This window comes from Phyllostomus discolor, chromosome 9, assembly GCF_004126475.2.
Source record: "Phyllostomus discolor isolate MPI-MPIP mPhyDis1 chromosome 9, mPhyDis1.pri.v3, whole genome shotgun sequence".
Taxonomy (NCBI): Eukaryota; Metazoa; Chordata; class Mammalia; order Chiroptera; family Phyllostomidae; genus Phyllostomus; species Phyllostomus discolor.
The window spans coordinates 81,844,570-81,864,221 of record NC_040911.2 but is presented as its reverse complement, the minus strand read 5'-3'; the positions used below and the strand labels follow the sequence as shown (position 1 = coordinate 81,864,221).

General features: G+C 53.6%; 3 protein-coding genes and 1 long non-coding RNA gene across 4 annotated transcripts; 3 read left to right on the top strand and 1 right to left on the bottom strand.

The window, feature by feature from the left end:
• Positions 1-963: 963 nt before the first annotated feature.
• Positions 964-9,462, bottom strand: CPXM1 (carboxypeptidase X, M14 family member 1). The gene is made up of 14 exons (XM_028524072.2): positions 9,204-9,462; positions 7,732-7,929; positions 7,450-7,559; positions 7,191-7,330; positions 7,011-7,101; positions 6,266-6,416; positions 6,117-6,181; positions 5,691-5,814; positions 5,413-5,609; positions 5,147-5,326; positions 4,764-5,061; positions 4,448-4,587; positions 3,717-3,819; positions 964-3,614 (listed from the first exon to the last, which is right to left on the bottom strand). Exons 1-14 carry the CDS (start codon positions 9,373-9,375, stop codon positions 3,373-3,375), a joined length of 2,211 nt encoding a protein of 736 aa, XP_028379873.1. The 5' UTR covers positions 9,376-9,462; the 3' UTR covers positions 964-3,372.
• LOC118496800 lies at positions 9,256-14,634 on the top strand. Its single transcript, XR_004899353.1, has 3 exons — positions 9,256-9,389; positions 10,320-10,417; positions 13,604-14,634. It is a non-coding gene; the product is annotated as an uncharacterized LOC118496800 (long non-coding RNA).
• A 473-nt stretch (positions 14,635-15,107) lies between these two features.
• Positions 15,108-16,483, top strand: C9H20orf141 (chromosome 9 C20orf141 homolog). The gene is made up of 2 exons (XM_028523589.2): positions 15,108-15,480; positions 15,575-16,483. Exons 1-2 carry the CDS (start codon positions 15,215-15,217, stop codon positions 15,810-15,812), a joined length of 504 nt encoding a protein of 167 aa, XP_028379390.1. The 5' UTR covers positions 15,108-15,214; the 3' UTR covers positions 15,813-16,483.
• TMEM239 (transmembrane protein 239) lies at positions 16,449-17,277 on the top strand. Its single transcript, XM_028523704.2, has one exon. The coding sequence runs from the start codon at positions 16,577-16,579 to the stop codon at positions 17,027-17,029; it is 453 nt and encodes a 150-aa protein (XP_028379505.1). The 5' UTR covers positions 16,449-16,576; the 3' UTR covers positions 17,030-17,277.
• The last annotated feature ends 2,375 nt before the right edge of the window (positions 17,278-19,652 follow it).

The following is a 19,652-nucleotide window of genomic DNA, read 5'->3' as shown; positions in this document are numbered from 1 at the left end:
TCAAATAGGACACAAAAAGTACCATCTATGAAAGAAAAAATGATAAATTGAACTATATCAAAATTTAAAACTTCTGCTCTGCAAAGAACACTTTTTAAAAGAATAAAAACATAAGGCACCATTGGAAAAAATATTTGCAAAGCACATATCAGACAAAGGACTTGCATCAAATTCTCAAAACTCAAAAATAAGAAAGCAAACTACCCACTTCTTTTTTTTAAAGATGTCACTCATTTAGTTTTAGAAAAGGGGCAGGAGAGAGAGAAGGAGAGAAACATCAGTCAGATTCACCCCAACTGGGGACCGAACCCTGAACCCAGGCATGTGCTCTGATGGGGAATTGAACCAGCGACCTTTTGGTTTGCGGGATGATGCCCAGCCCACTGAGCCACACCAGTCAGATCCCAAATTCTTTTATTGGATGAAAGAACTGTCTTTTTTGTCCTTTGTACATGACATGTCACTTCTCTCTCTTGCTGCTGTCAGAATCTCTGTGTTTGGCTTTTTGACAATTTGATTCTATGCCTAGATGTGGATTTCTTTGAGTTTGTCCTGCTGAGAATTTACTGAGCGAATGCAGAAACACTGAACCAGACAAGAGGTTCATGGCTGTCTACAGCTGGGACGAGAGGAGAGTCTGAAGATAAGCGACAGCACAGGAGGGCTCTTCATGTGTGTGTCTGTGGTGGTGGTCACAGGAACCATATGTGGGACTCACTGAGGTGTGCATCAAAAAAACTGGATTTTATCATATGTAATTTTTTATAAATGAAAACAAATAATTTTTGAGTGCATAAAATGTTCACAGAAAGTTCAAGATATATTTTTAAGTGGACACCAACGCACTCCCATCAAGTAAAGGAACAGTGTATTGCTAGCACTCTGGAAATGCCCCACATCCCCTTCCCCGATTGTTTCCCATGGCTCCCCCAGAATAAATCACTATCCCGACTTTTATCATAATCATGTTCTTGATTTCCTTTATCACTCATACATCCATTAACAATATAAACCAATTTTTCTATTGTTTTTATTTCACTCAAAATTGTCTTCATGAGTTATTATTCATGTTGTGTGTTTAGTGATTGTTTTCATTCCTGTGTACAATTCCATTGCGTAAGTGTACCGTGGGTCATTCTACATTCCACTCCTGACTGTCATTCGGGCTGATTCCAATTTGAGTCCATTACAAAGAAGTCTGCTATAAGCATTTATTTACATGAATCTCTTTGCCCAGGTGTAGAGCTTCTCTATCGTATGCATTGTACACAGGGACGTCATTGTACGTTCAGTTTTACCAGAATATGCTGGAGTATTCTTCATCTTGTCACAAATGACAAGTGGGATGCAAAGGCAAGCGGCTCTCATGACACATGGCATGGACACAGTTATTTGGAATTTATTGGAGGAAACGTCCAGGCAAAGACTTGGGAGAGAACATATATTGCCCCAGAGGCCTTTATCTTAAAGGTGCGTTGCTAGGCCAGGCAGGGCTGACCTCACTGTTCAAAGAGCTCCACGAGAAGAGCCCCATTCTCATTCTACTTTACACACTCATCAGGAAAGTAGGAAGGACATGGGAACCTCTTGGCAACTATGTAAGAGAGGGAGCTTTCTGGCCAGGGGAATGTCATGTTAGACGTGGAGAAAAGCCAGAGCTTGGAAAATCAGCTGGGGGAGTACACATGCTATTTCAATTATGCTGAACTAGCTGATTCTAAGCTACCCAAGGAACAAACCAGGGCGTGTTCAGTTATATCATTATATAACGATGTCCCTTTCTGTCTCTGGTAATTCTTTGACCTGAAGTCAGCATTATTTGATATTAAGATAGCCACTCCTGCTTGCCATTATTGTCTGCATGAAAAATTTTTCATTCTTACTTTCAAGGTGCCTATATCTCTCCATATAAAGTGAGTTTACGTATCTTCAGTAATATATACTCAGGCCATGTCTTTTCATTCATTCTATGCACTTATGTGCATTTTCACTATGTACATTAAACTCTGATGAATAAAAACAAATCCTTTTTTTAGAAAAATCGATGCTGTAAGAGGAGTTGGAGATGGGGAGAAAAGGAGTAGGGAGATGTGGCCCTAAGTCCCTTTGTGGTGATCTCAGATTGAAACTTTGAGGGGCAGAGACACGCCAAGAAACAGACAGTGCAACAGCCCAGCACTGGGCAGAGCTTACGTAACAATAAGTTACATGGATGTCTTTGCACTATTTTTTACCTCTTATATTTGCCCCATTCCTGCCCTTGCAAGCTCTCCTCTGAGTTGGGGGGGGGGGGGCAGGAAGCCTGGAGACTACATTTCATGGCTTCCTTGCAAGCTAGGTTACAGTTATATGTTGCCAGTGGACATTACCGTTTGGAGATTAGAAAGGCGGAGGAAATTATTCTGTTTCTGGCTCTAGCCACGGCAGGCAACTGCAGTGGCTGTAGGTGGCCCCAGCTCCTTGTGGGCTCGAGCACCAACACCAGCCAAACACTGGCTCATCAACGCCCAACCACCGGTGTCCCCAGCTTCCTGAGTTCCAGGTAAAATTCCCTTCTCCTCCACCTTTTCTCATCCAACTCTTCCAACATCTTGATATCCAGTTTCCAGCGTTTCCACAGACTGACTCATGACATTCTGAAGGAAGCTAACCAGATCCCGCCATTTTTACCAACTCTTTCCAAAAATGGCTGGTGAAGGAAATCCAGATGCTCAGCTTTTCTGTCTTTGGTTATGTCCTCCTTGGAGGTGTCCCTGTCCGTACCCCCACACTTGGCCCACCTCTCATCTAAACTCCTAGAACCATCACCTGTACCGCATCCTTGACCATTCGAGTCCCCGTTGATCTGGTGCTGTATGTCATGCATCTGTAACTCCTGTCTGCGCTGCCACAGCAACCAGCCCCTACCTTGGCACACCTCACACTGGACTCAACTGTCCCCTCTTGACTGGGAGCCCCAGTGGTGTGAGCACTGTTTATTCTTGTCACCTTGCATACTTGGCACTGAGCAGGTGCTTCCAGAATGTTCGACAGCACTGCGTGATATGTTGATGAGTAGCTCTAATGAGCCCTAAGCTAAAAAAGAATGCAGGTGGGGTTGTCTTTCCACAGTATCTCTCCAGAAGTCAGCTGATGAGAGTATGCAAGTCTGTGCAGAACGGAATCTACGATTGGGGAGGAGGAAGCTGAGGCCCAGCCCAGGGAGAGGATCTGGGACAGAGTTCACAGGAAGACTGGCTGCGGTGCCAAGTAGCTTTAATGAGCCTGAGCACCTCTTCCCCCACTTTTCCCTCCCTCCCCTCTTAGTCCCCCTCCTTCAGTTCTGGACAGGTCCAGCCTGCCCAAGGCTCTGGAGCTCTTCAGCCGGAGGTGTTAATCCTTACGTCCCCTTAGCCGCTCCAGCCGCCTCCGGAGGTCTGGGGGCACCTTAGCCCCAGCGGCCAGCAGCTCTCGCAGTCTCTGTTTGGGAGTCTTGGTGAGGTGAAAATTGCAGGGGACAGGGCCCTCTTCAAAGGTGACCCGGCAGCTCCGTGTCACTGAGTGGTAACCTTCAGCACTGGCAGTCACCATGTAGTCCCCTGGGGTCAGCAGGCGCCAGTAATCCCCACCCCTCGCTGAGAGGAGTAAAGAGCAAGATCAGGGCCCGATGATCTGCAGCTTCTGGCCCAACCTAAAGCCCTCCCGCACCTCCACCCTCCCCTGCCAGCCACACACACCAGTTGTTACATCATGGTTAATCCCATCCACAGCAATGACAGCGTCAGCAATCCCGAGCTCCGTGTCCTTGTCCCGCACAACTCCCGCAATGCCCAGGCGCACCTGTGTGGGGAAAGGTTATCAAACCCTTTCCTTTCTGCATGAGACCTTGACCTTCAGTTCATTTTCTGGCTTTGTTCCCCTGCAAACTTGATAAAGCTGGTAGGTCTACTAAGTTCCCAGGTGACAATACTTGGGTACAAGTGTCTCCTGTTGATAAGCTGCATCAGGACTGAGAGAACTATAAATACCTGGTAGGAAGGCTTCCCCAAGTTCAATGACCCTTGTTACCGGTTTGTCACTTTGGAACCCTTGGAAGTTATATTCATGGGGTCATCGCAACGGACATGAGTTCCTGTGGAGTGTGGCGCATCTACACCATGGCGCTTGCCTATTGTGAGTCATTTCTGAGGACAGCCCTCCTGAGAACAGCCTCGGGGTGACTCAGAAACACAGCTGAGAGTGCTACAGGGTCTACTTCTACTGGCTAGCAGCGTCTGCTGCTACCCTGCTGATAAACTGGGCTTCCTGTCCCATAGCCCTCCGAGTCCCTCTATGGCCCGCGGCACCTTGTGAGTCAGAATGCTCAGTGGAACCTTAGATGACCCCATGGTAGAAGCCGCAGCCCAAATGGAGAGCAGGTCAGTCAGGAGCCACAGGGGCAACCTAGGGGTGGGGATTCGGGTCCGACCTGTTCCAGGTAGGTGAGGAGGGCCTCTCTGTTGTTCTCCCACTCCTGGGGCAGCTCGTTCTCGTGGGGGAACTTGTCACAGGACAGTTCCACAGTGATCTCAAAGCAGTTGGTGTGCAGGTAGCTGAAGTCGTTCATGCCTAGGGGAACCACTGACACTGGAGCCCAAGCAGGCAGGGCTGGAGCCTGCCCTCCTGGTACCCTCCTCTGGGAGACACTCCCAGGCGGGAAGTGACACCAGCGCTGTCTGTGACAGCAGTGACAGCAGATTCTATTGGGGTAGGGGACAGGGCTGACTCCACCCCTGAGCACATACTCCCGGGGACCGTGTGCCAGTCGGCCCCATTGATGATGTTGCCGTGTAAGGAGAAGTCCTGGTTGTGGCAGGGTCGGCGGTCCGGGTCCTGCATGGCCCAGTTGCTGCCAGCGTAGACAGTGCTGAGCCAGCGAAACACGACATCATCTGGCGTGGGTGTGAGCTCCTGGGCAGCCCACGGGGTCCGAGTCATGTCGAATGGGTAGGACACCACGAGCTCACCCCCATGGAGGTTGGCGCTCAGCACAAAGGGGATCCGTTCCATCCAGTCAATCACTGCCCGAGTTTCAGGAGCCACCTGGATGGGGGCAGGTCAGGGGATGTGGGAGTGAGAGACAAGGGCCCCCGGGGTGCTCCTCCGCCACTGCCCCCAGAATACTCACAGTGGCATTGGGCAGGGTGTAGTAAGTGGGCAGTGGCAGGTGGTGGTTGGGGACAGTGTTGGGCACAAGCCCGTTGTCCTCTGCTTCCCACAGCAGTGAGTTGAGGTCAGCAAAATTATGGTTAAGGTCAATGGTCTGCTTGTTCCAGCGGCCCTCAGCCCAGCCCACCAGCTCTGAACCCTGCCAGAGAAGGGGCTTGGTCAGCCGATCAGGCTCCAGGCCCCAGGGGAGAAGGAGCAGGGCGGCCCTCGTGCCAGGCAGCTCACCCGGCGGAAGGCCGTCTCATAGCCGTCAGGGTTCATGGAGGGCAGCAGGTGAATGCGTGTCTCCGTGAGCAGCCGGGTCACCCGTGGGTCCCCTCGCAGGAACTCATGGCACAGGAACTGCATCAGCAGCAGGAGCAACTCCCGCCCCAGGGCCTCATTCCCGTGCATGCCCGCCACGTATCGCACCTCAGGCTCTCCTGGGAACACACCAGGGTCACGGCTGGCTCGCCCCCACAGCCCTTCCCTGTGCCTACCTCTCCCACCCCCCCTGCCCGTACCCAGCTCATGCTCCCCAGGATGGTCCGACATTTCCATCACATACAGCTTTAGACCCTGGTAGCTCTTGCCGATGCTGTAGATGCGGGTGATGTTGGGGCACTGCTCGTTCACCTGCTTCATCAGCTGGGGAGGGGAGGAGTGGAGCAGTGTTGTGGGAGGGTCAGACCCCATGTGGCCATGGAAGGACTTACTAAAGCCAGTGGTGGCCCACACAGGTGGGGACACCATGGCATAGTACCAGAGGGGAGCAGCAGAAGATGTGAAGAAAGGCTCAGACAGGGAAAGTGCCATAACAAGGAAAGAAGGGTGAGACAGCGAGGGTGGGAGAGGGGACATGAAGGCAGTCATTGCAGGTCATGCTCTGGTGAGAAGGGGACCTGGGATGGGCAGCTCCTCCCTCCTGGGTCACAGGCATTATGTCTGACCTTCCTCATGGCCTTATAATTATGATGCCGAAAGTCCAGAGGGTTGGAGAATGCCGGTGCCGGATCTGGTATAGGGTGAGTTCATGGTCAAGGGTGAGCTCACAGCGAAGGCTGCACCCTGCCCATCCAGCCCTTGTCCAACTGCCCACCTGAGACCGGGCAGGCCAGGATCTCTGCCCGGAGGCAAGATGCACCTCCTTGGAACCAGGTCTGGGGCAGCAGGCGAATGTAGCGGGCCACCTGGGGCTCAGGCAGCAGGTTCAGCACTGGTGTCTCTGAGTCCGAATTGGCAGGAAATACCTGGGAGTGTCGAGTCCTTTGGTGGGGCTGCCGAAACCTCAGCAACCTGGCCCAGGACCCAGGAAAGGAGCTCAGGCCTCTAAACTCCCCATCCAGCCCACCCTGGCGGACTCAGCCGGAGACTTGCACTTGGTGTCAAACACAGACCCTGGCCCACAGCTCCCGCCGAAGAGCAGCCCTCGGCAGCCATGCTTTTCAGCTGGCTCACAGCTCAGACCAATATGGACATAGGACTCAGGAGCAGCCAATCCGAACACCAGCCAGGACCCCACACTGTAACCAGGTGTATAAAGGGGTCCATGACATGGGGAGGTGAGAGGTGATGCAGGGACCCGAGACCCATTGCTGCACGGGTGTTCCAGCAGAAAGCTGTGGCGCCCACCCCATGGAAGAGTATTTGGGGAGAATGCCAGCGTGTTCCAAAGCAGCCTGCCTGGCACCACCCATCCTGACAACACCCCCTTTCTCCTGGAACGCCCAAGTGGGCATCTGTTCCTTTTCCGCAGAGGAGCCCCGAGCCAGTCCAGCACCCCAACGTGGGCTGGGTGCCCAACTCCCAGCATAAAGGGCCCGAACCACCGTGGCACTACGCACCGCGTCCATCCCACTGCTGCGGTTCCTACTTCCCCACCAGGTCCGACTGTCATTGCTGAATTGGACCTTGTACGAAGTGACCCAGTCGTACCTGGCAGGAGAGGTGGGGAGAGACCCTAGGTAGCCCTCAGGACTCCCAGCCCAGCCCTCCTGAGTCTGCCTGGGGCCAGCCTGCCTCACCTCCAGATAGAGTTCCTGCCCTGAGTGATGACGCCTGAGAAGCGGACGGGGTGCCCAGCATCCACCTGCAGCCAAGGCTCGGCATCCTGCTCTTCGGCGCACCAGGCCCCATCGTACAGATCTCCGTCCTCCAGGCCTGACTGTGGGCACAGGAGGTTGCAGTGAGGCCCAGGTAGGCAGAGCAGGGTAGGCCAGAATTGTGGGGGGCAGCAGGAAGCAAGGTTCTAGGGATTGCCTCGCTCTGAGCCAGGGTGCTGACCTGGATGTTGAGCCGTCCTCGGTGGGGCCCAAGGCCAAAGGACTGACTGCTGGATGCGTCAAGCTGGTTATCTGAAACTCGCAGGGACTCCAGGCCCAAAGGTGGACAGCCTGGGGGCAGGGGTAGAACAGTGTGACACAGGCCAAGAGAGAGATGGCCAGAGCAGGTGGGAAGCTGAGTCTACGCTGGCCCCACTGGGGGTGCGCCTGTGTTTGTGAGGTCAAGTATACACACGTGCCCCAGGGGCTGCAAATCTGGGCAGGGCCCCCAGAGGGGTAATACCTGGTTCTTGCTCCTTGGGGCAGTCAAGGGTCCCTGCAGGGCTATTTGTCACCGGAGGCCTGGAAGTCACTGGAGTCCTAGAAGTCACCGGGGGCCTGGAAGTCACCGGGGGCCTGGGGCTAGTTAGCTTCTTTCGCTTCTTCAAAATGACCTTTTTCTTCTTGATGATTCGAAGCTGGACATGCTGTTTCGAAGTCTCTGGGGACCAGGAAGGACAGCACCGGGGGAGGGGGAATGGCATGAAACTCCGGATGGAGAGGTCTGCCATCCCAAGCAGACCTGCGAGCCCACAGCGGGACCCACCACAAGTATGTGAGGACCTGAGCATGGACTTCTTGGCTTCCCCAGTCTGGCCCCAACCTGCCTCCCCAGCCACTTCTTGGCTCCTTCTCCTTCCTGATGTGACTACACGCTTGGCCAGCCTCCTCTCGCCCCGTCCAGTGGAGAGCTACACCCAGCTTCCGGGAACTGTGAGGTCACTCCAAAGAGCTGAGTTGGGTTCTTTGCCTCCACACCTTTGCACTGCTGCCCCCTCCCCATCATACCACCCACCACTACCTCTGACTCTATTGCCTAATTCCCATTATTCCTTCACATCTCAGATGCCCTCCTTAGCTCCAGGCTCAGTCCTCAATAGCCTGTGCTGTCTCCCTCATTTCATGTGCCCTCTGGGCTGAGACATCCTGTCCTCAAAACCACGTCTGCCTAGGTGCTCAGGCCTCCCAGGGCTGGGCCTGTGTCCTGCTGGCCCCTCAACACAGGGCCTTGCACAGGGCAGGTGCCGCTGGTCCCCCACCCACCCACTCAAGCCCCACAGGTACCTCCAGAACACTGTACATTTTTATGTCTGGTGCCCCTGTGCCTTTGGACATGCAGTTTCCTTCTTGGCTGCCCTGCTTTTCAGCAATTCCTGATTCAGAGACACTCACCCTTTGTGATCAAGGACCCAACATCCATTTGCCACCTCTGCGAAGCCCTCCTGGACTGCCATCCCCTTCCTTCCTCCTCTCTGCTCCCACATCTGGAAGTTAGGCAGCCTGCCTCTGCCCCTGCGTGGGCAGAGCCCCATCCCTCCAGATGGCCTCAGCGGAGTACTCTCCGTCCCTATCTTGTTCCTTCCTTCCAGCGCCTGCCCTCAAACCCTCTCCTACATAGTCTTGCTCTGAACCTTTCACTGTCAGTGTCTTTGTCTGCATCTCTTTCTCCCCTCCTCCTGACTGTGGTCTCAGTGTCCTCATCTGGGAAAAAGGAAGGTTTGGGGCTGCAAGAGGCAGCATCCTACTGGCTAGCGTCCCAAGACTGCTGACTTGGTCTGCCCGGAACTAGGCTGCTGAGTCAGCATCCATTGCACCGGTCGGAAAGTGTGTGCGTGTGTGTGTGTGTGTGTGTGTGTTGGGGAAAGGTCGCCACGCAGGAGACGGGTTATGGGGCAACCACCAGCAGGAGGGGTGGGTCCAGCGGGAGACGCTCACCGTTCTTCTTCCCCGCGGGCGGCTGTGCGGGACGGCCGGGCAGGACCGAGGTAAAGATCGGGGCCTCGGTGCTGGCGCGCGGCGCAAGGCCCAGCAGGGAGGCGCCGGGCGCTCCCAGACTCTGACCGACGGCAGGCGCGAAGGTGGCCACGGCGAGCAGGAGGCCCCACATGGTGAAGCCCAGAGGTGCGGAGGCACTGGGCCCCGGCGGTCGGTGGGTTGGTCTTTTCCTGCCCGCAGCTCCGGAGCCCCCCGCCCCTTCCTGCCGGTGCCTCACGCCCCCTCCAGCCTCCGACCCGCCCACAGCCTGCTCACTGGCCGAGGACCCCAAAGAGGAGGCAGAGGGAGGGCCGGGAGGAAAGAGCGGGGCGGACCCCCGACGGGCGTCCTGAGGTCTCCGCCCTCACAGACCGTGCCCCACCCTCCCCAGCCTCCCTCCGCAAAGCCCCCGGCACCCTCGATTTCACTGTGAGGCGCTGGTCCCATAGTGGGCACCTTGTGCCGTGTACCAGGCCAGGCGCTTTACACGTGGCCTCTCGATCCAACCTCATTTTACAAACTGATAAACCGAACCTCAGGGCAGCTACAGGCATAGTCAAGGCAGCAAAGCTGGGAACTCTGGGGGAGGAAACTACAACCCTAGTGGGAAATCCATCCCAGCCAGAGGCCGCCTGCTTGGGGGTGGGACAGAAACTAGAGTAAGGGGAAGCTGAGATGGAGGTTGGGGGATGGGAGGAGGGCTGGCCCTCCAGGAATCCTGATGGACAGTCAGAGGCGGTGCGTCCCAGCACCGCCAACCACCCCGCACCTCCGACCTCCCCTTCCCTCCCCTCCCCTCCCTCCCATCCCCTCCTCCTTTGCTCACCCAGCTGCCACGTTCTGGTGTTATATAATCCTAGGAGAGAAGCCGAGCCGATATCCAGAGGGCCGGGGCTGGAGTGGATGGGCTGAGGCTCGTTGGGTGTTTTGCCCTTCCGCTTCCCAGCCGCCCCGTCCTCATTCTACTCCCGGGCCGCAGTCCCGGCTGTGTGTCCGCGGGACTACCCCGTCCTGGGATTCCAGAGTGCGGGACTCTGCTCATTTCCCCTCGGAGACCCCTTGACTCTCTCACGCTAGGGTCGCCTCCCCAGAAGGAAGGAATTGCGTCCACTGTGCGCCTCTGGCCGATGCTTTGCCCTTGCAAGGAGTCCTCAGAGAGATACTGCCATCCCCAGGTGAGAAGCGCTGCCCAGAGGTGGCTGGGAATCTTCTGAAGGACGCAGGGTTCTGAGCAAATTTTTTTTTACTGGGGCACTATCTATATAAACAGTTTGAATCACCCAAAGTCAGCGTCTCGGCACCCATCTGGAGGCCCTATCTTGCAGGATCTCTGCAAAGAAATACTGCCCTGGGGTCTTGGAACTGAGGCCGCCAGAGGCCAGGATGACCTCATAAAGGTGAGTCCTGGAGCTCCTCAGGCATCTGGTCCACCCCACGAGCTGTGGGTACAGAGCCCAAAAGGGAGTAACCGGGACAGGACTCCACACAGGTCTCATCTCGTCCTGGAGCCCCTGCCTGACAACACTGCCAAGGTCCCAGGCACTAGGAGGGCACTTAGAAAAACTCAAGGTAGCTACACCAAGGCCAAGGCTCCCTGAAGCACTGGCTGGGTCAGGGGCAGAAGGACGGTACTGCAGGCCAAGGTTTCAGTGGGGTGGTGGTAACGGGTGGAAAGCCAGGACAGACTCCCATCGAGCAAGAAGCAGGTCTGAACAAAGCCCAGTCTGGCCACTTCCCTGTCTCTGGCAATCACACCCATCCAAGTTTTGCAGAGGATTGGGGGGCGGGGGGAGAAAGGGATATTGGGGCAGGACATCTCAGCTTCCTGAGAGTCCTACCCCCTCCAAGACAGTCCCTACACAGCAGCCAAATCTTGTCAAGTTCCTCCTGCCTCAAGTCTCTACGGGGCTCACCTGCAAGGTTCTTCTTGACAAGGTTCTCCACTCACACCTTTCGCACCTCATCTCCCCATGCTCACCCCCTGGCTCACATCCGCCCAGCCACACAGGTATTCTAGCTGTTCCTCCAATGCACCAGCCCCATCCAGCCTCAGGGCCTTTGCACTGGTTCACCTCATCATTCAGATTTGCATCCTCATCATTCATATTACCTTTGAATGTCACCTGCTTCCAAGGGCCCTCCCTGAACATTCTGATGAAATGCTCATCCATCCTCTACACACACTCTATCCTCTCACCCTGTTTCCTTATGTTGTCTTCAAGGCTCTTAACACCAATGAGATTATCTTGTTTTATTTATGATGTGTTCATGGTTGGGTCCCTCCTCCCTTGCAGCAGGAGGTAAGCAACCCTCCAAAAGAGTCCTTTGTACCCAAATATTCACAGCTGTACCTCAGGGCCTAAAAAAGTGCCTGGTGCCTGGTCCCTAGTCAGTGATCAAAAAGTATGTGTATAATATATTATTCAAGGTTAGAGGGAACCAAGCAGAGCTGGAGGGAAGTTGACCCTTCCCAACAGTACCAGGTTTTGTGGGTAAGGAGGTGTCAGTCCGTGAATGGGGAGACCTGTTCAAGCGACTGACAGGATAGGGCATGTGAGCCACCTCCCGCCATTCCCTTCGGGGCTAGGGTTTGCAGGACAGTCATACCTTTTGTGTCCATGTACCCCCATCTGTCTTCTTACCCCCTTGTACCCTTTGTCTCTTTGCCCTATGTTTAGGGCAAATGTTTAGGGCCCCTTTACACCCTCTAAGCCCCCTGAGCCCCTCAGCACCTTCTTATACCTCTTCTTATGCCTCTTCATAATTTCCTCATCGCCTCACACCCCTCTGTACTTCCAGCCAGGCTACTGCCTTTGGCCCTTGCCATTGGGTACCTGGGCTGCAAAGCCACCAAGCCTGGAAGCGGGTTCTAGAGGTAGCAGCTCCCAGAATGCAACAACAGGTTCACTCCCAAGTACTTGCACAGCCAGATCTCTAGCTCTGGTAGCCAGGTAGAGGATCTTTCATAGCCTCACAAGGGCCAGGCTACCTTGCAAAGCACAACTGAGCCAGACTGGGGGCGGGGGGGGGGAACACCTGCCTAAAGGCATTTTGGTGTCCAGGATGGGCTGGCAGGATAAATGACCTTGGAGCCACAGTGGCTTAATTCCATATCTGGTTTCTGCTGTTTATCAGTTTAGGTGTCCTTGGATAGAAATTTCACCTCTTTGAGCCTCAGCTTCCTCATCTATAAAATGGGAGTGATGATGTTTTCCTCCCAGGATTACTGTGATGATGAAGTGAGATAATACGTGGTTCCAGGGGCCCTAACACTAACCAGATGAATTAAAGATGGAGAAAACAGCTTAACGCAGTCCTCTTGCTCTCACATACGTAGACGGAACAAAACAAAATTAAGAAAGGAGGCTATGTTTGTGGCTGTATGGACAGAAAAGCAGTGAAATCTGCTGCTTACCTGTGCCTCCTGATCTGTGCTGCGTGCCGAGGCAGAACTCACTGTCCATTAGGTGCTCCCCCTATGGTGCAGGTGAGCACTATGGGGACTCCCATGGTACCTAGATGCACAGGGAGGCACCTTCCCATGCACCCATTCTCCCCTCACCACCACCTCCCTCAGCTGTCTCTCTTCTGTACATCAGCCTTGCTCCTCAAAGTGTGGCCAAGGACCAACATCATCAGCATGCCCTGGGAGCTCGTTAGAAATGCAGAATCCATGCCCCAGACCTACTGAATCAGAACCTGCATTTTAACAAGGTCCCCGAAGGACTTAACCCCAGGAGAGTCATGTGATATGAAAGGCTGAGTAGCGCTAGATGGAGGTTTAGAACACCTGCACTTAAAATGCATAAGATTCACAACTTCCTGAGTTTGGTGGTGTTTGACACTGTCCCTGGAAACACTATCTCAAGCCACAAGAGCACATAACATTAGGAAATTAGTATTTCATTCATCCTGGGAGGGTCTATTCCCAATCTCCCCTATATGACCCTATATTGATCAGTTTTATCAAAATACTACAGAATATAGTTTTAGAGGTAATTCACATCAAGGCTTGTAATAGAAGACTTTTCTATGCTTCTGTATTCTCAAGTCACCTACTTTAAATTCTTGTTATTTTTCCTTGTATTTACCTCTATGTTTCTATTGCTCTTTCTTGATTTTTCTATGTTGAGGTGTTACCCGCCATGAAATGAAGAATTTAGCTTTCTTACCACCCTCCCACCCATGCACACCCAAAGACACAAACATACACTTGCCCTCCTCCCATTGTCCCAAAAGATCCAAATCACTGGAGTCAATGTGCAGAGCTTATACTATGACCATGTAAACATTACTGTTCAACTTTTTGTGTTCTCTGGAGCTAGTAATAGCTTTATTGTATCATTTGCTTGATTTCCCAGGTGCCAATTGTGCATTAAATCCCAAGGCTTCCAACAGAACTGAACATTTACTTTGAATATGTCTAAAAACAGATAATTAATTTCATTTTCTGGAGACATCCCACATGGAACATCTGTCTTTTGATGCCAGGCTGAGTTGCTTGCTTTTTCACCTGAGAGCACAGCTGCCTGTGTTTAGCCTAATTTCTTAAGCCCCATATTATCCTCCTTCTTAGTTTAATTCCTTGTTTTTCTGATGTACATCCTCCAGTAACTTTCTAAGGAAAAGCATATGCAAAATCAAATGTTTGAGACTTTGTATGGTTTAAAGTGTCTTTATTTTGCCTTCACACTTGTCATTTGAACAGTTACATGTTTCTAGGTTGAAAATCATTTTCCCTTGAAATTTTGCAGGCATTGCTTTGTTGCTCTGGGAAGAGCCAGAGCAAGGGCAATCAATAAATCGTCCCGAAGGCTGGTGACATTGGCTCCATGAACTGTTGAGCCCATAGCCACCAAAGATGTCAAGGCCACCAAGCTGGAGGGATTGGATAGAGTCCACTGGAGGCAGATATGCAACCTGATTCTCTACCTGTCTCCTCCTCTCCTAGGGGCTGTATGGCCATGTCCCCCTCACTCCATCACGGGATGGAGTTTTCCTTCAAAGTATGACATGTGGACAAGGATTAAATTCTTTCAGTTATGACCCATTTCCATTCTTACCTCTCAAGTCACTGAATTGGGATGTGTTGGAGCCATCACCCAATTACAGATTACCAGTGAGGATAGGTTTCTTTCCTAGGTGACCAATCATATTCATTTTCCTTAATTTCATTCTCAGAGATTAACTCTAACCTCCAGTTTGGGGGTTACTATGCTGTAGCCCTCTATGCCATTTCCGGAACCCCAGTATCTGAAACACTTCCTACAAACCATAGTATTTAAAATGCTTCAACAGCTGCCTCTTGCCCATTCCCATATAGCAGGTCACGTGGGAGTCCAACCCCAGAAAGCCTCATGCTACTTTGTGGTGGAGTCTATCTCTGCATTCCAGGGCTGCAGTCCTGAAAAATCTCCTGCAAGGGCCCACAGGCATCACCCTACTCTCAGGGAAAGAGCATTGGACAGGCCAATTGGATGATCCGTCCCTGAACAGCTCTGAGCACCTGCAGGAAAGGGGAGGCAGCCTCTCCTGCCTTGGTCAGCCACCTATGCGGTGATGAAGTTAGAATGCCTCCTTGGCAACTCATCCCCATGGGAGGGCCTTAGGGCAAAGAACCAGCAGAGGCAAGAGGGTGAGTCTTAGTTGTCAGAAATAGCTGACCTCTGGCTAAGGCCCACCTGAGCCGCCAGTTGCTTATGAGGCCAGAACCAGCAGCAGCCCCTCCCTACCTTAGAGCCCCACCTGGCAAGAGGTCACAATGCCCTGCCACCCAGTCCCAGAATGGCTGACCGCAGTGGGAGGAGGTGAGGCGGGTTTGGTGGGTGGGTGAGTGGGGAGGGGGAGATCCCCAAGGAACCCAGTTCCCCACTCCCCGAGCTCATCCTTGAGTGTCTGCCATCCTCTCCCACACTCCCACCCCCAATACTTCCTCCCAGCACAGCCCCTACCTGTTACCTCCACCTCCCTCCATGACCCAGCTCTGCTTACCCAGGCCTGAAGCACATGCTTATCCTATCCCTGTCCCTCCCAGGGGCCTGGGTGCCGGGGAGGGGTTGGGTAGTTCAGCCGGTCCATGTGTGTCCTCCTGGGGCCCTAGCCCGGCCCAGCTCCTGGACAGTGTCCTAGGGCTGGGGGCACTATTGCTGACGATTCGGGCAGTCTTTTCCATGGCTGGCCCAGCCTTGCTGTTGCTGCTGTTACTGGTCAGCTTCCTGGCCTTCGACCTGCTCCACAGGTAAATGGGCAGCAGTCTGGCAGGTGGGCAGGTGCAGGCAAGCAAGCAAGTGGTCAGCCTCCTGAAGCCCAGCTGCTATCCTCTCTCTCCACAGGCCTGCAGGTCCCATGAGACCACAGCACACACTTCTTGCAGGGGGCCAAAATCAGGGGGCTGGAGAGGGTCCAAGACAGCAGGAGGCTCTATTCCTGCAGACAGCGGCAGTCACAGGACAACTCAGCCTCCAGGAGGCTCTGCTGCTGTTGCTTCTGGGGCTGCAGCTGCTCCTGGGAGCCCAAGGCGTGCCTTTGACACTGCTTGGCCTGGCTTTCTGTATCCATCCTTGGGTCTGACTGCCCTCCAGAAATATACTGATCAAGGTTCATCTCCAGGTTTCCTTTCCTCCCTCCTGGTCTGGGCAGGTGGGATGGTACACCTTTGTCTCCAGCCTAAACCTCATTGGACCTCTGGCCCCACAATATGGACAGTGGATACCTGGGTCTGATTCTAGACAATGTTAGAAGGTTAGATAAAGGACAAGGAGCCCAGGGCAAGATGCGATAGCCATCTCAGAACACACAGTTTGAGGCTGGTCATTCTGGTCTCCTCTGGTTCTACAGAATGAAGGCCCAGAGAGAAAGACCTGCAAGAAAGTGGAATGGGACTCATCAGCCAGTAGGGAAGGGACCGGGATCCAAGAGGGCTTTCCACAAGAAAGCATGAGAAACTACACGTATAGGCTCCCAGGCTCCCCAGGCTCCCCTGCCAGCCTGAAGGGTCCATGGAGAGAGGCTCAGCTGAGTTTCACACCATGCAGTGGCTTCTTTCTTAGCTGGACCCCACCCCAGTCCGGGTCACAATGGGACTCCTCTGGGGAGGGGGTGGGGGAGAGTGAAAGAGGGGCTCGACTCTGGCTGCCAGGCCTCCTGGGTGTTGTAGGAAGCAACATGACTTAGGGACATTTGCCCAGAGGTAAGATCCAGACCCCAGCTCAAAGCCCCACCCTACCCACACTGGTGCCCTCCTGACCGCTGCACCCCCCCTCCCCGAGGTCCCAGGCATCTCCAGGGCTGCTCCTGCAGCTGGACTAGCCCTCTTCCCAGGTGCACCATCTGTGATGCAGCAGCCTCGAGTGGAGACAGATGCCATCGGAGCCGGTGAGGGGCCGCAGCCGGCCGTGCCTTGGTCGGCCTGGGTCACACGGCAGGGCTGGGTGCGCTGGTCCATGTACCACGTGCCCCAGAGCTGGATCCAGTGGTGGACCACATCGAGCTGGCGGCAGCCACTTCAGCGTGTGCTCTGGGGTCTGGAGGGGATCCTCTACCTGCTGCTGGCACTGATGCTGTGCCACGCACTCTTCACTACCGGCTCCCACCTTCTGAGCTCCCTGTGGTCTGTGGTAGTTGCAGCATGGCGCCATCTGCTGCCCGCCATCCTGCTGCTGGTGCTCAGTGCCCTCCCAGCCCTGCTCTTCGCCATCTCCTTCCTGCTGCTGTTCTCTACGCTGCTGAGCCTCGTGGGCCTCCTCGCCTCCATGTCTCACCAAGGCCACGCTCAGGACTTGGACTAATAGAAGGGCAACCCCATCTCACTGCCTGTGTCTGTTGAGCCCTGGCCTAGGGCCTCAGGCCCCTGGGGAGAGGGAGGGCAGTGAAACCAGAGCCTTCCTGCCTCAGCAGACCCAGACCTCCAGTCCCTAGCACTGGTTGTGTCATGAGTGATGTTGCTGGAACTGGCGGGGTAGGTTGGCCTGAACTCTGGGAACCTCCCTCAAGCTGATGCTGCAGGTACTTGGTATGGGGGGTCAGGGGCTTTAAGGAGAGGGGATAGGACAGAAGGCTTAGATAAGAGCAGAACTTGGCCAGATGACCTAGAATTCCCATGGGGGTGTGGTGACATCACTAGAGCCCCCTGAGCAACTGGTAGCATCTTTTTCTTGCAGCTCTCTCAGCTTCAGACTCATTGAGAACTCCTGCCTGGGTACCCCCGGACTTGCCATTCCTCCCACCAACCCCCCTCCTGCCCATGCTCTAGGAAGGGTCCACCAACAGAAATCTAGCTAGAAGAGGGCTGACCACAAGTCCCATGTGGTTTCACTTCCCAGACCTTCCCACCCAGGCATTCCCCCACTCCCTACACACCCTAGTTCCTGCCTCAGTCCACACCCCCAAGTCTGGGAAATGGGCTGGATAGGGCAGTGGGACCCCCAGAGAGTACCCACTCTAAGTCTCCTGAGGTCTGTTCTAGAAAAACAATCAAGTCCCATTTAACCCACCTATACATTGTGTGGCCTTGGCCAATTCATTCTTTTGAGCCTGTGCTAAGTGGGTCCCGACCCTGCCATGGAGTTGAGTCAAAGGCATTCCTAGTGTGTGAAGTACTTTGTAAAGTCCAGGAAACAATAAGGTATTATATCGAACTCTTAGGCTCAACAGGTCTTTTGAGGCCAAAGGCCTCAGAAAGAGCAGGAAGCTTCCCTAGGCCTCTGGAGAAATGCTCTGTAACGGATTAAAACTATAGTGGTAAACAGAGGATGGATGGGTGTGGACAAGATGTAAAAATGTTTGTGTGTCATGCAGTCTCAAAATATGCAGATGTCAAACTCTTCTGATTGTGAAATGCTTGGGACTGAGGCTTAGTGCCCAGCAATGCTTGCACAGCTATGTGAGTGGAAAAAGCATGGCCCATGGTTTCCAAAAAATGCACCCAGCAAGCTACTCACAGCACCAGGAAGACCGTGAGAGGTGGCGTTTCTGATGCCTAGGGTGCTGGCTGTTTGCATAGCTGCTGACCCTCCAAACACAACAGTGAGGAATCAGCTATTCCCAAGTGAGGCACATGATTGACAGCTTTACCTACAGCTAAGACCCAACCACCTGACCCCTACCCGACTCCTAACTCTCACCCAATTCCTGACCCTCCCCAACTCCTCCCCAACCTTGAACCTCCTGTACATCTAACCCTGAAAGCCCTGCTCCTGAGCCCTAGACCCGAAGTCCCTCTCTCTTGCCTAAATACTGAAGCCCTGAGGACCAGCCCCCTACAACCTGGGTTCATTTTTGCTAAAACTCATTTGCTGTAGAGTTTCATAACCCTGCATGCCACTGGTTAGATGCCTTCAGCATCCATGCCTAAAACCCCAGGCACAGTCCTTCCTTCCCATTTCCTTGTGATTCTCCCTGAAACATGGTCTGGAAGCAATGGCAAGGCATTGCTATACCTGGAGGCAGTATAGCCTGTGGTTAGCATGGTCTCTGGTGTATTCACTGAGGCTGGGTTTCAGTCCCAACATTGTTACTTCCTATCTCCATGGCCTTGGTGGAAATTGCTAAGCCTTTCTGAACTTCGTTTTCCTCATCGGTAAAACAAAGGTAAGGACACCTGCGTCAGGGCGCCTGTGGGGCTTCTGGCATGTGGGAGAAGTTCCCAGACTGACTCTTCACTCCACACACTGTAGCTATTCTGTTACTATCCCATTCTGGAGATGGGAAGTCAGGTTCAGGAAAGCTATTGGCAGTGGTGAGGCTGGATTGTTTGAGTCCTAGTCTACCTAACAGGCTGCTAAAGGGAAAGCGATAGAGGAACACTACCTAACTGCAGACTCCGTGCCTGTTCTTAAAACTGTCAGAGCTAAAGCCTGGATGCTGGTTTGGGCCCACCACAGACTTAGCCCTGTATTGCTGGTCAGTGATGCTACTTTGGAGCCTTGGGCCATTCCAGTTAAGGGAGAGTGGAGGTTTTGGCCCTAAGGCAAAGGTGGCAAACACAAGGCCCTCGGGCCGAATCCGGCCCTCCACTCTGTTTTATCCAGCCGGCCTCCTTGTTTCTACCCCGCGGCAGCACCAAGCTCTTGCCTAACTGTTAAGGAGTAATTACATTTATACAGTCCAGAAATTACATTCCTCCCTTTGAAGGCAACTGTGAAGCTGATGTGCCCTGCCTCCACCCCCCCTTTAAATGAGTTTGACACCCCTGCCCTAAGGGGACAGGATGTGGACAGGAACTACCAGAAGGCCTTCTTCCCTTCCCCACATAAATACAGGGTGGGCCAAAAGTAGGTTTGTTCATAAGGCAAACAATACAATAGTGAATACTACAAGAATAAACTCTGTCTCACATACCCACAACTGTAAACCTACTTTTGCCCTACCCTGTATGTTCCTTCCACTCTCCCGCTCTGCTGGTGTGGGGTA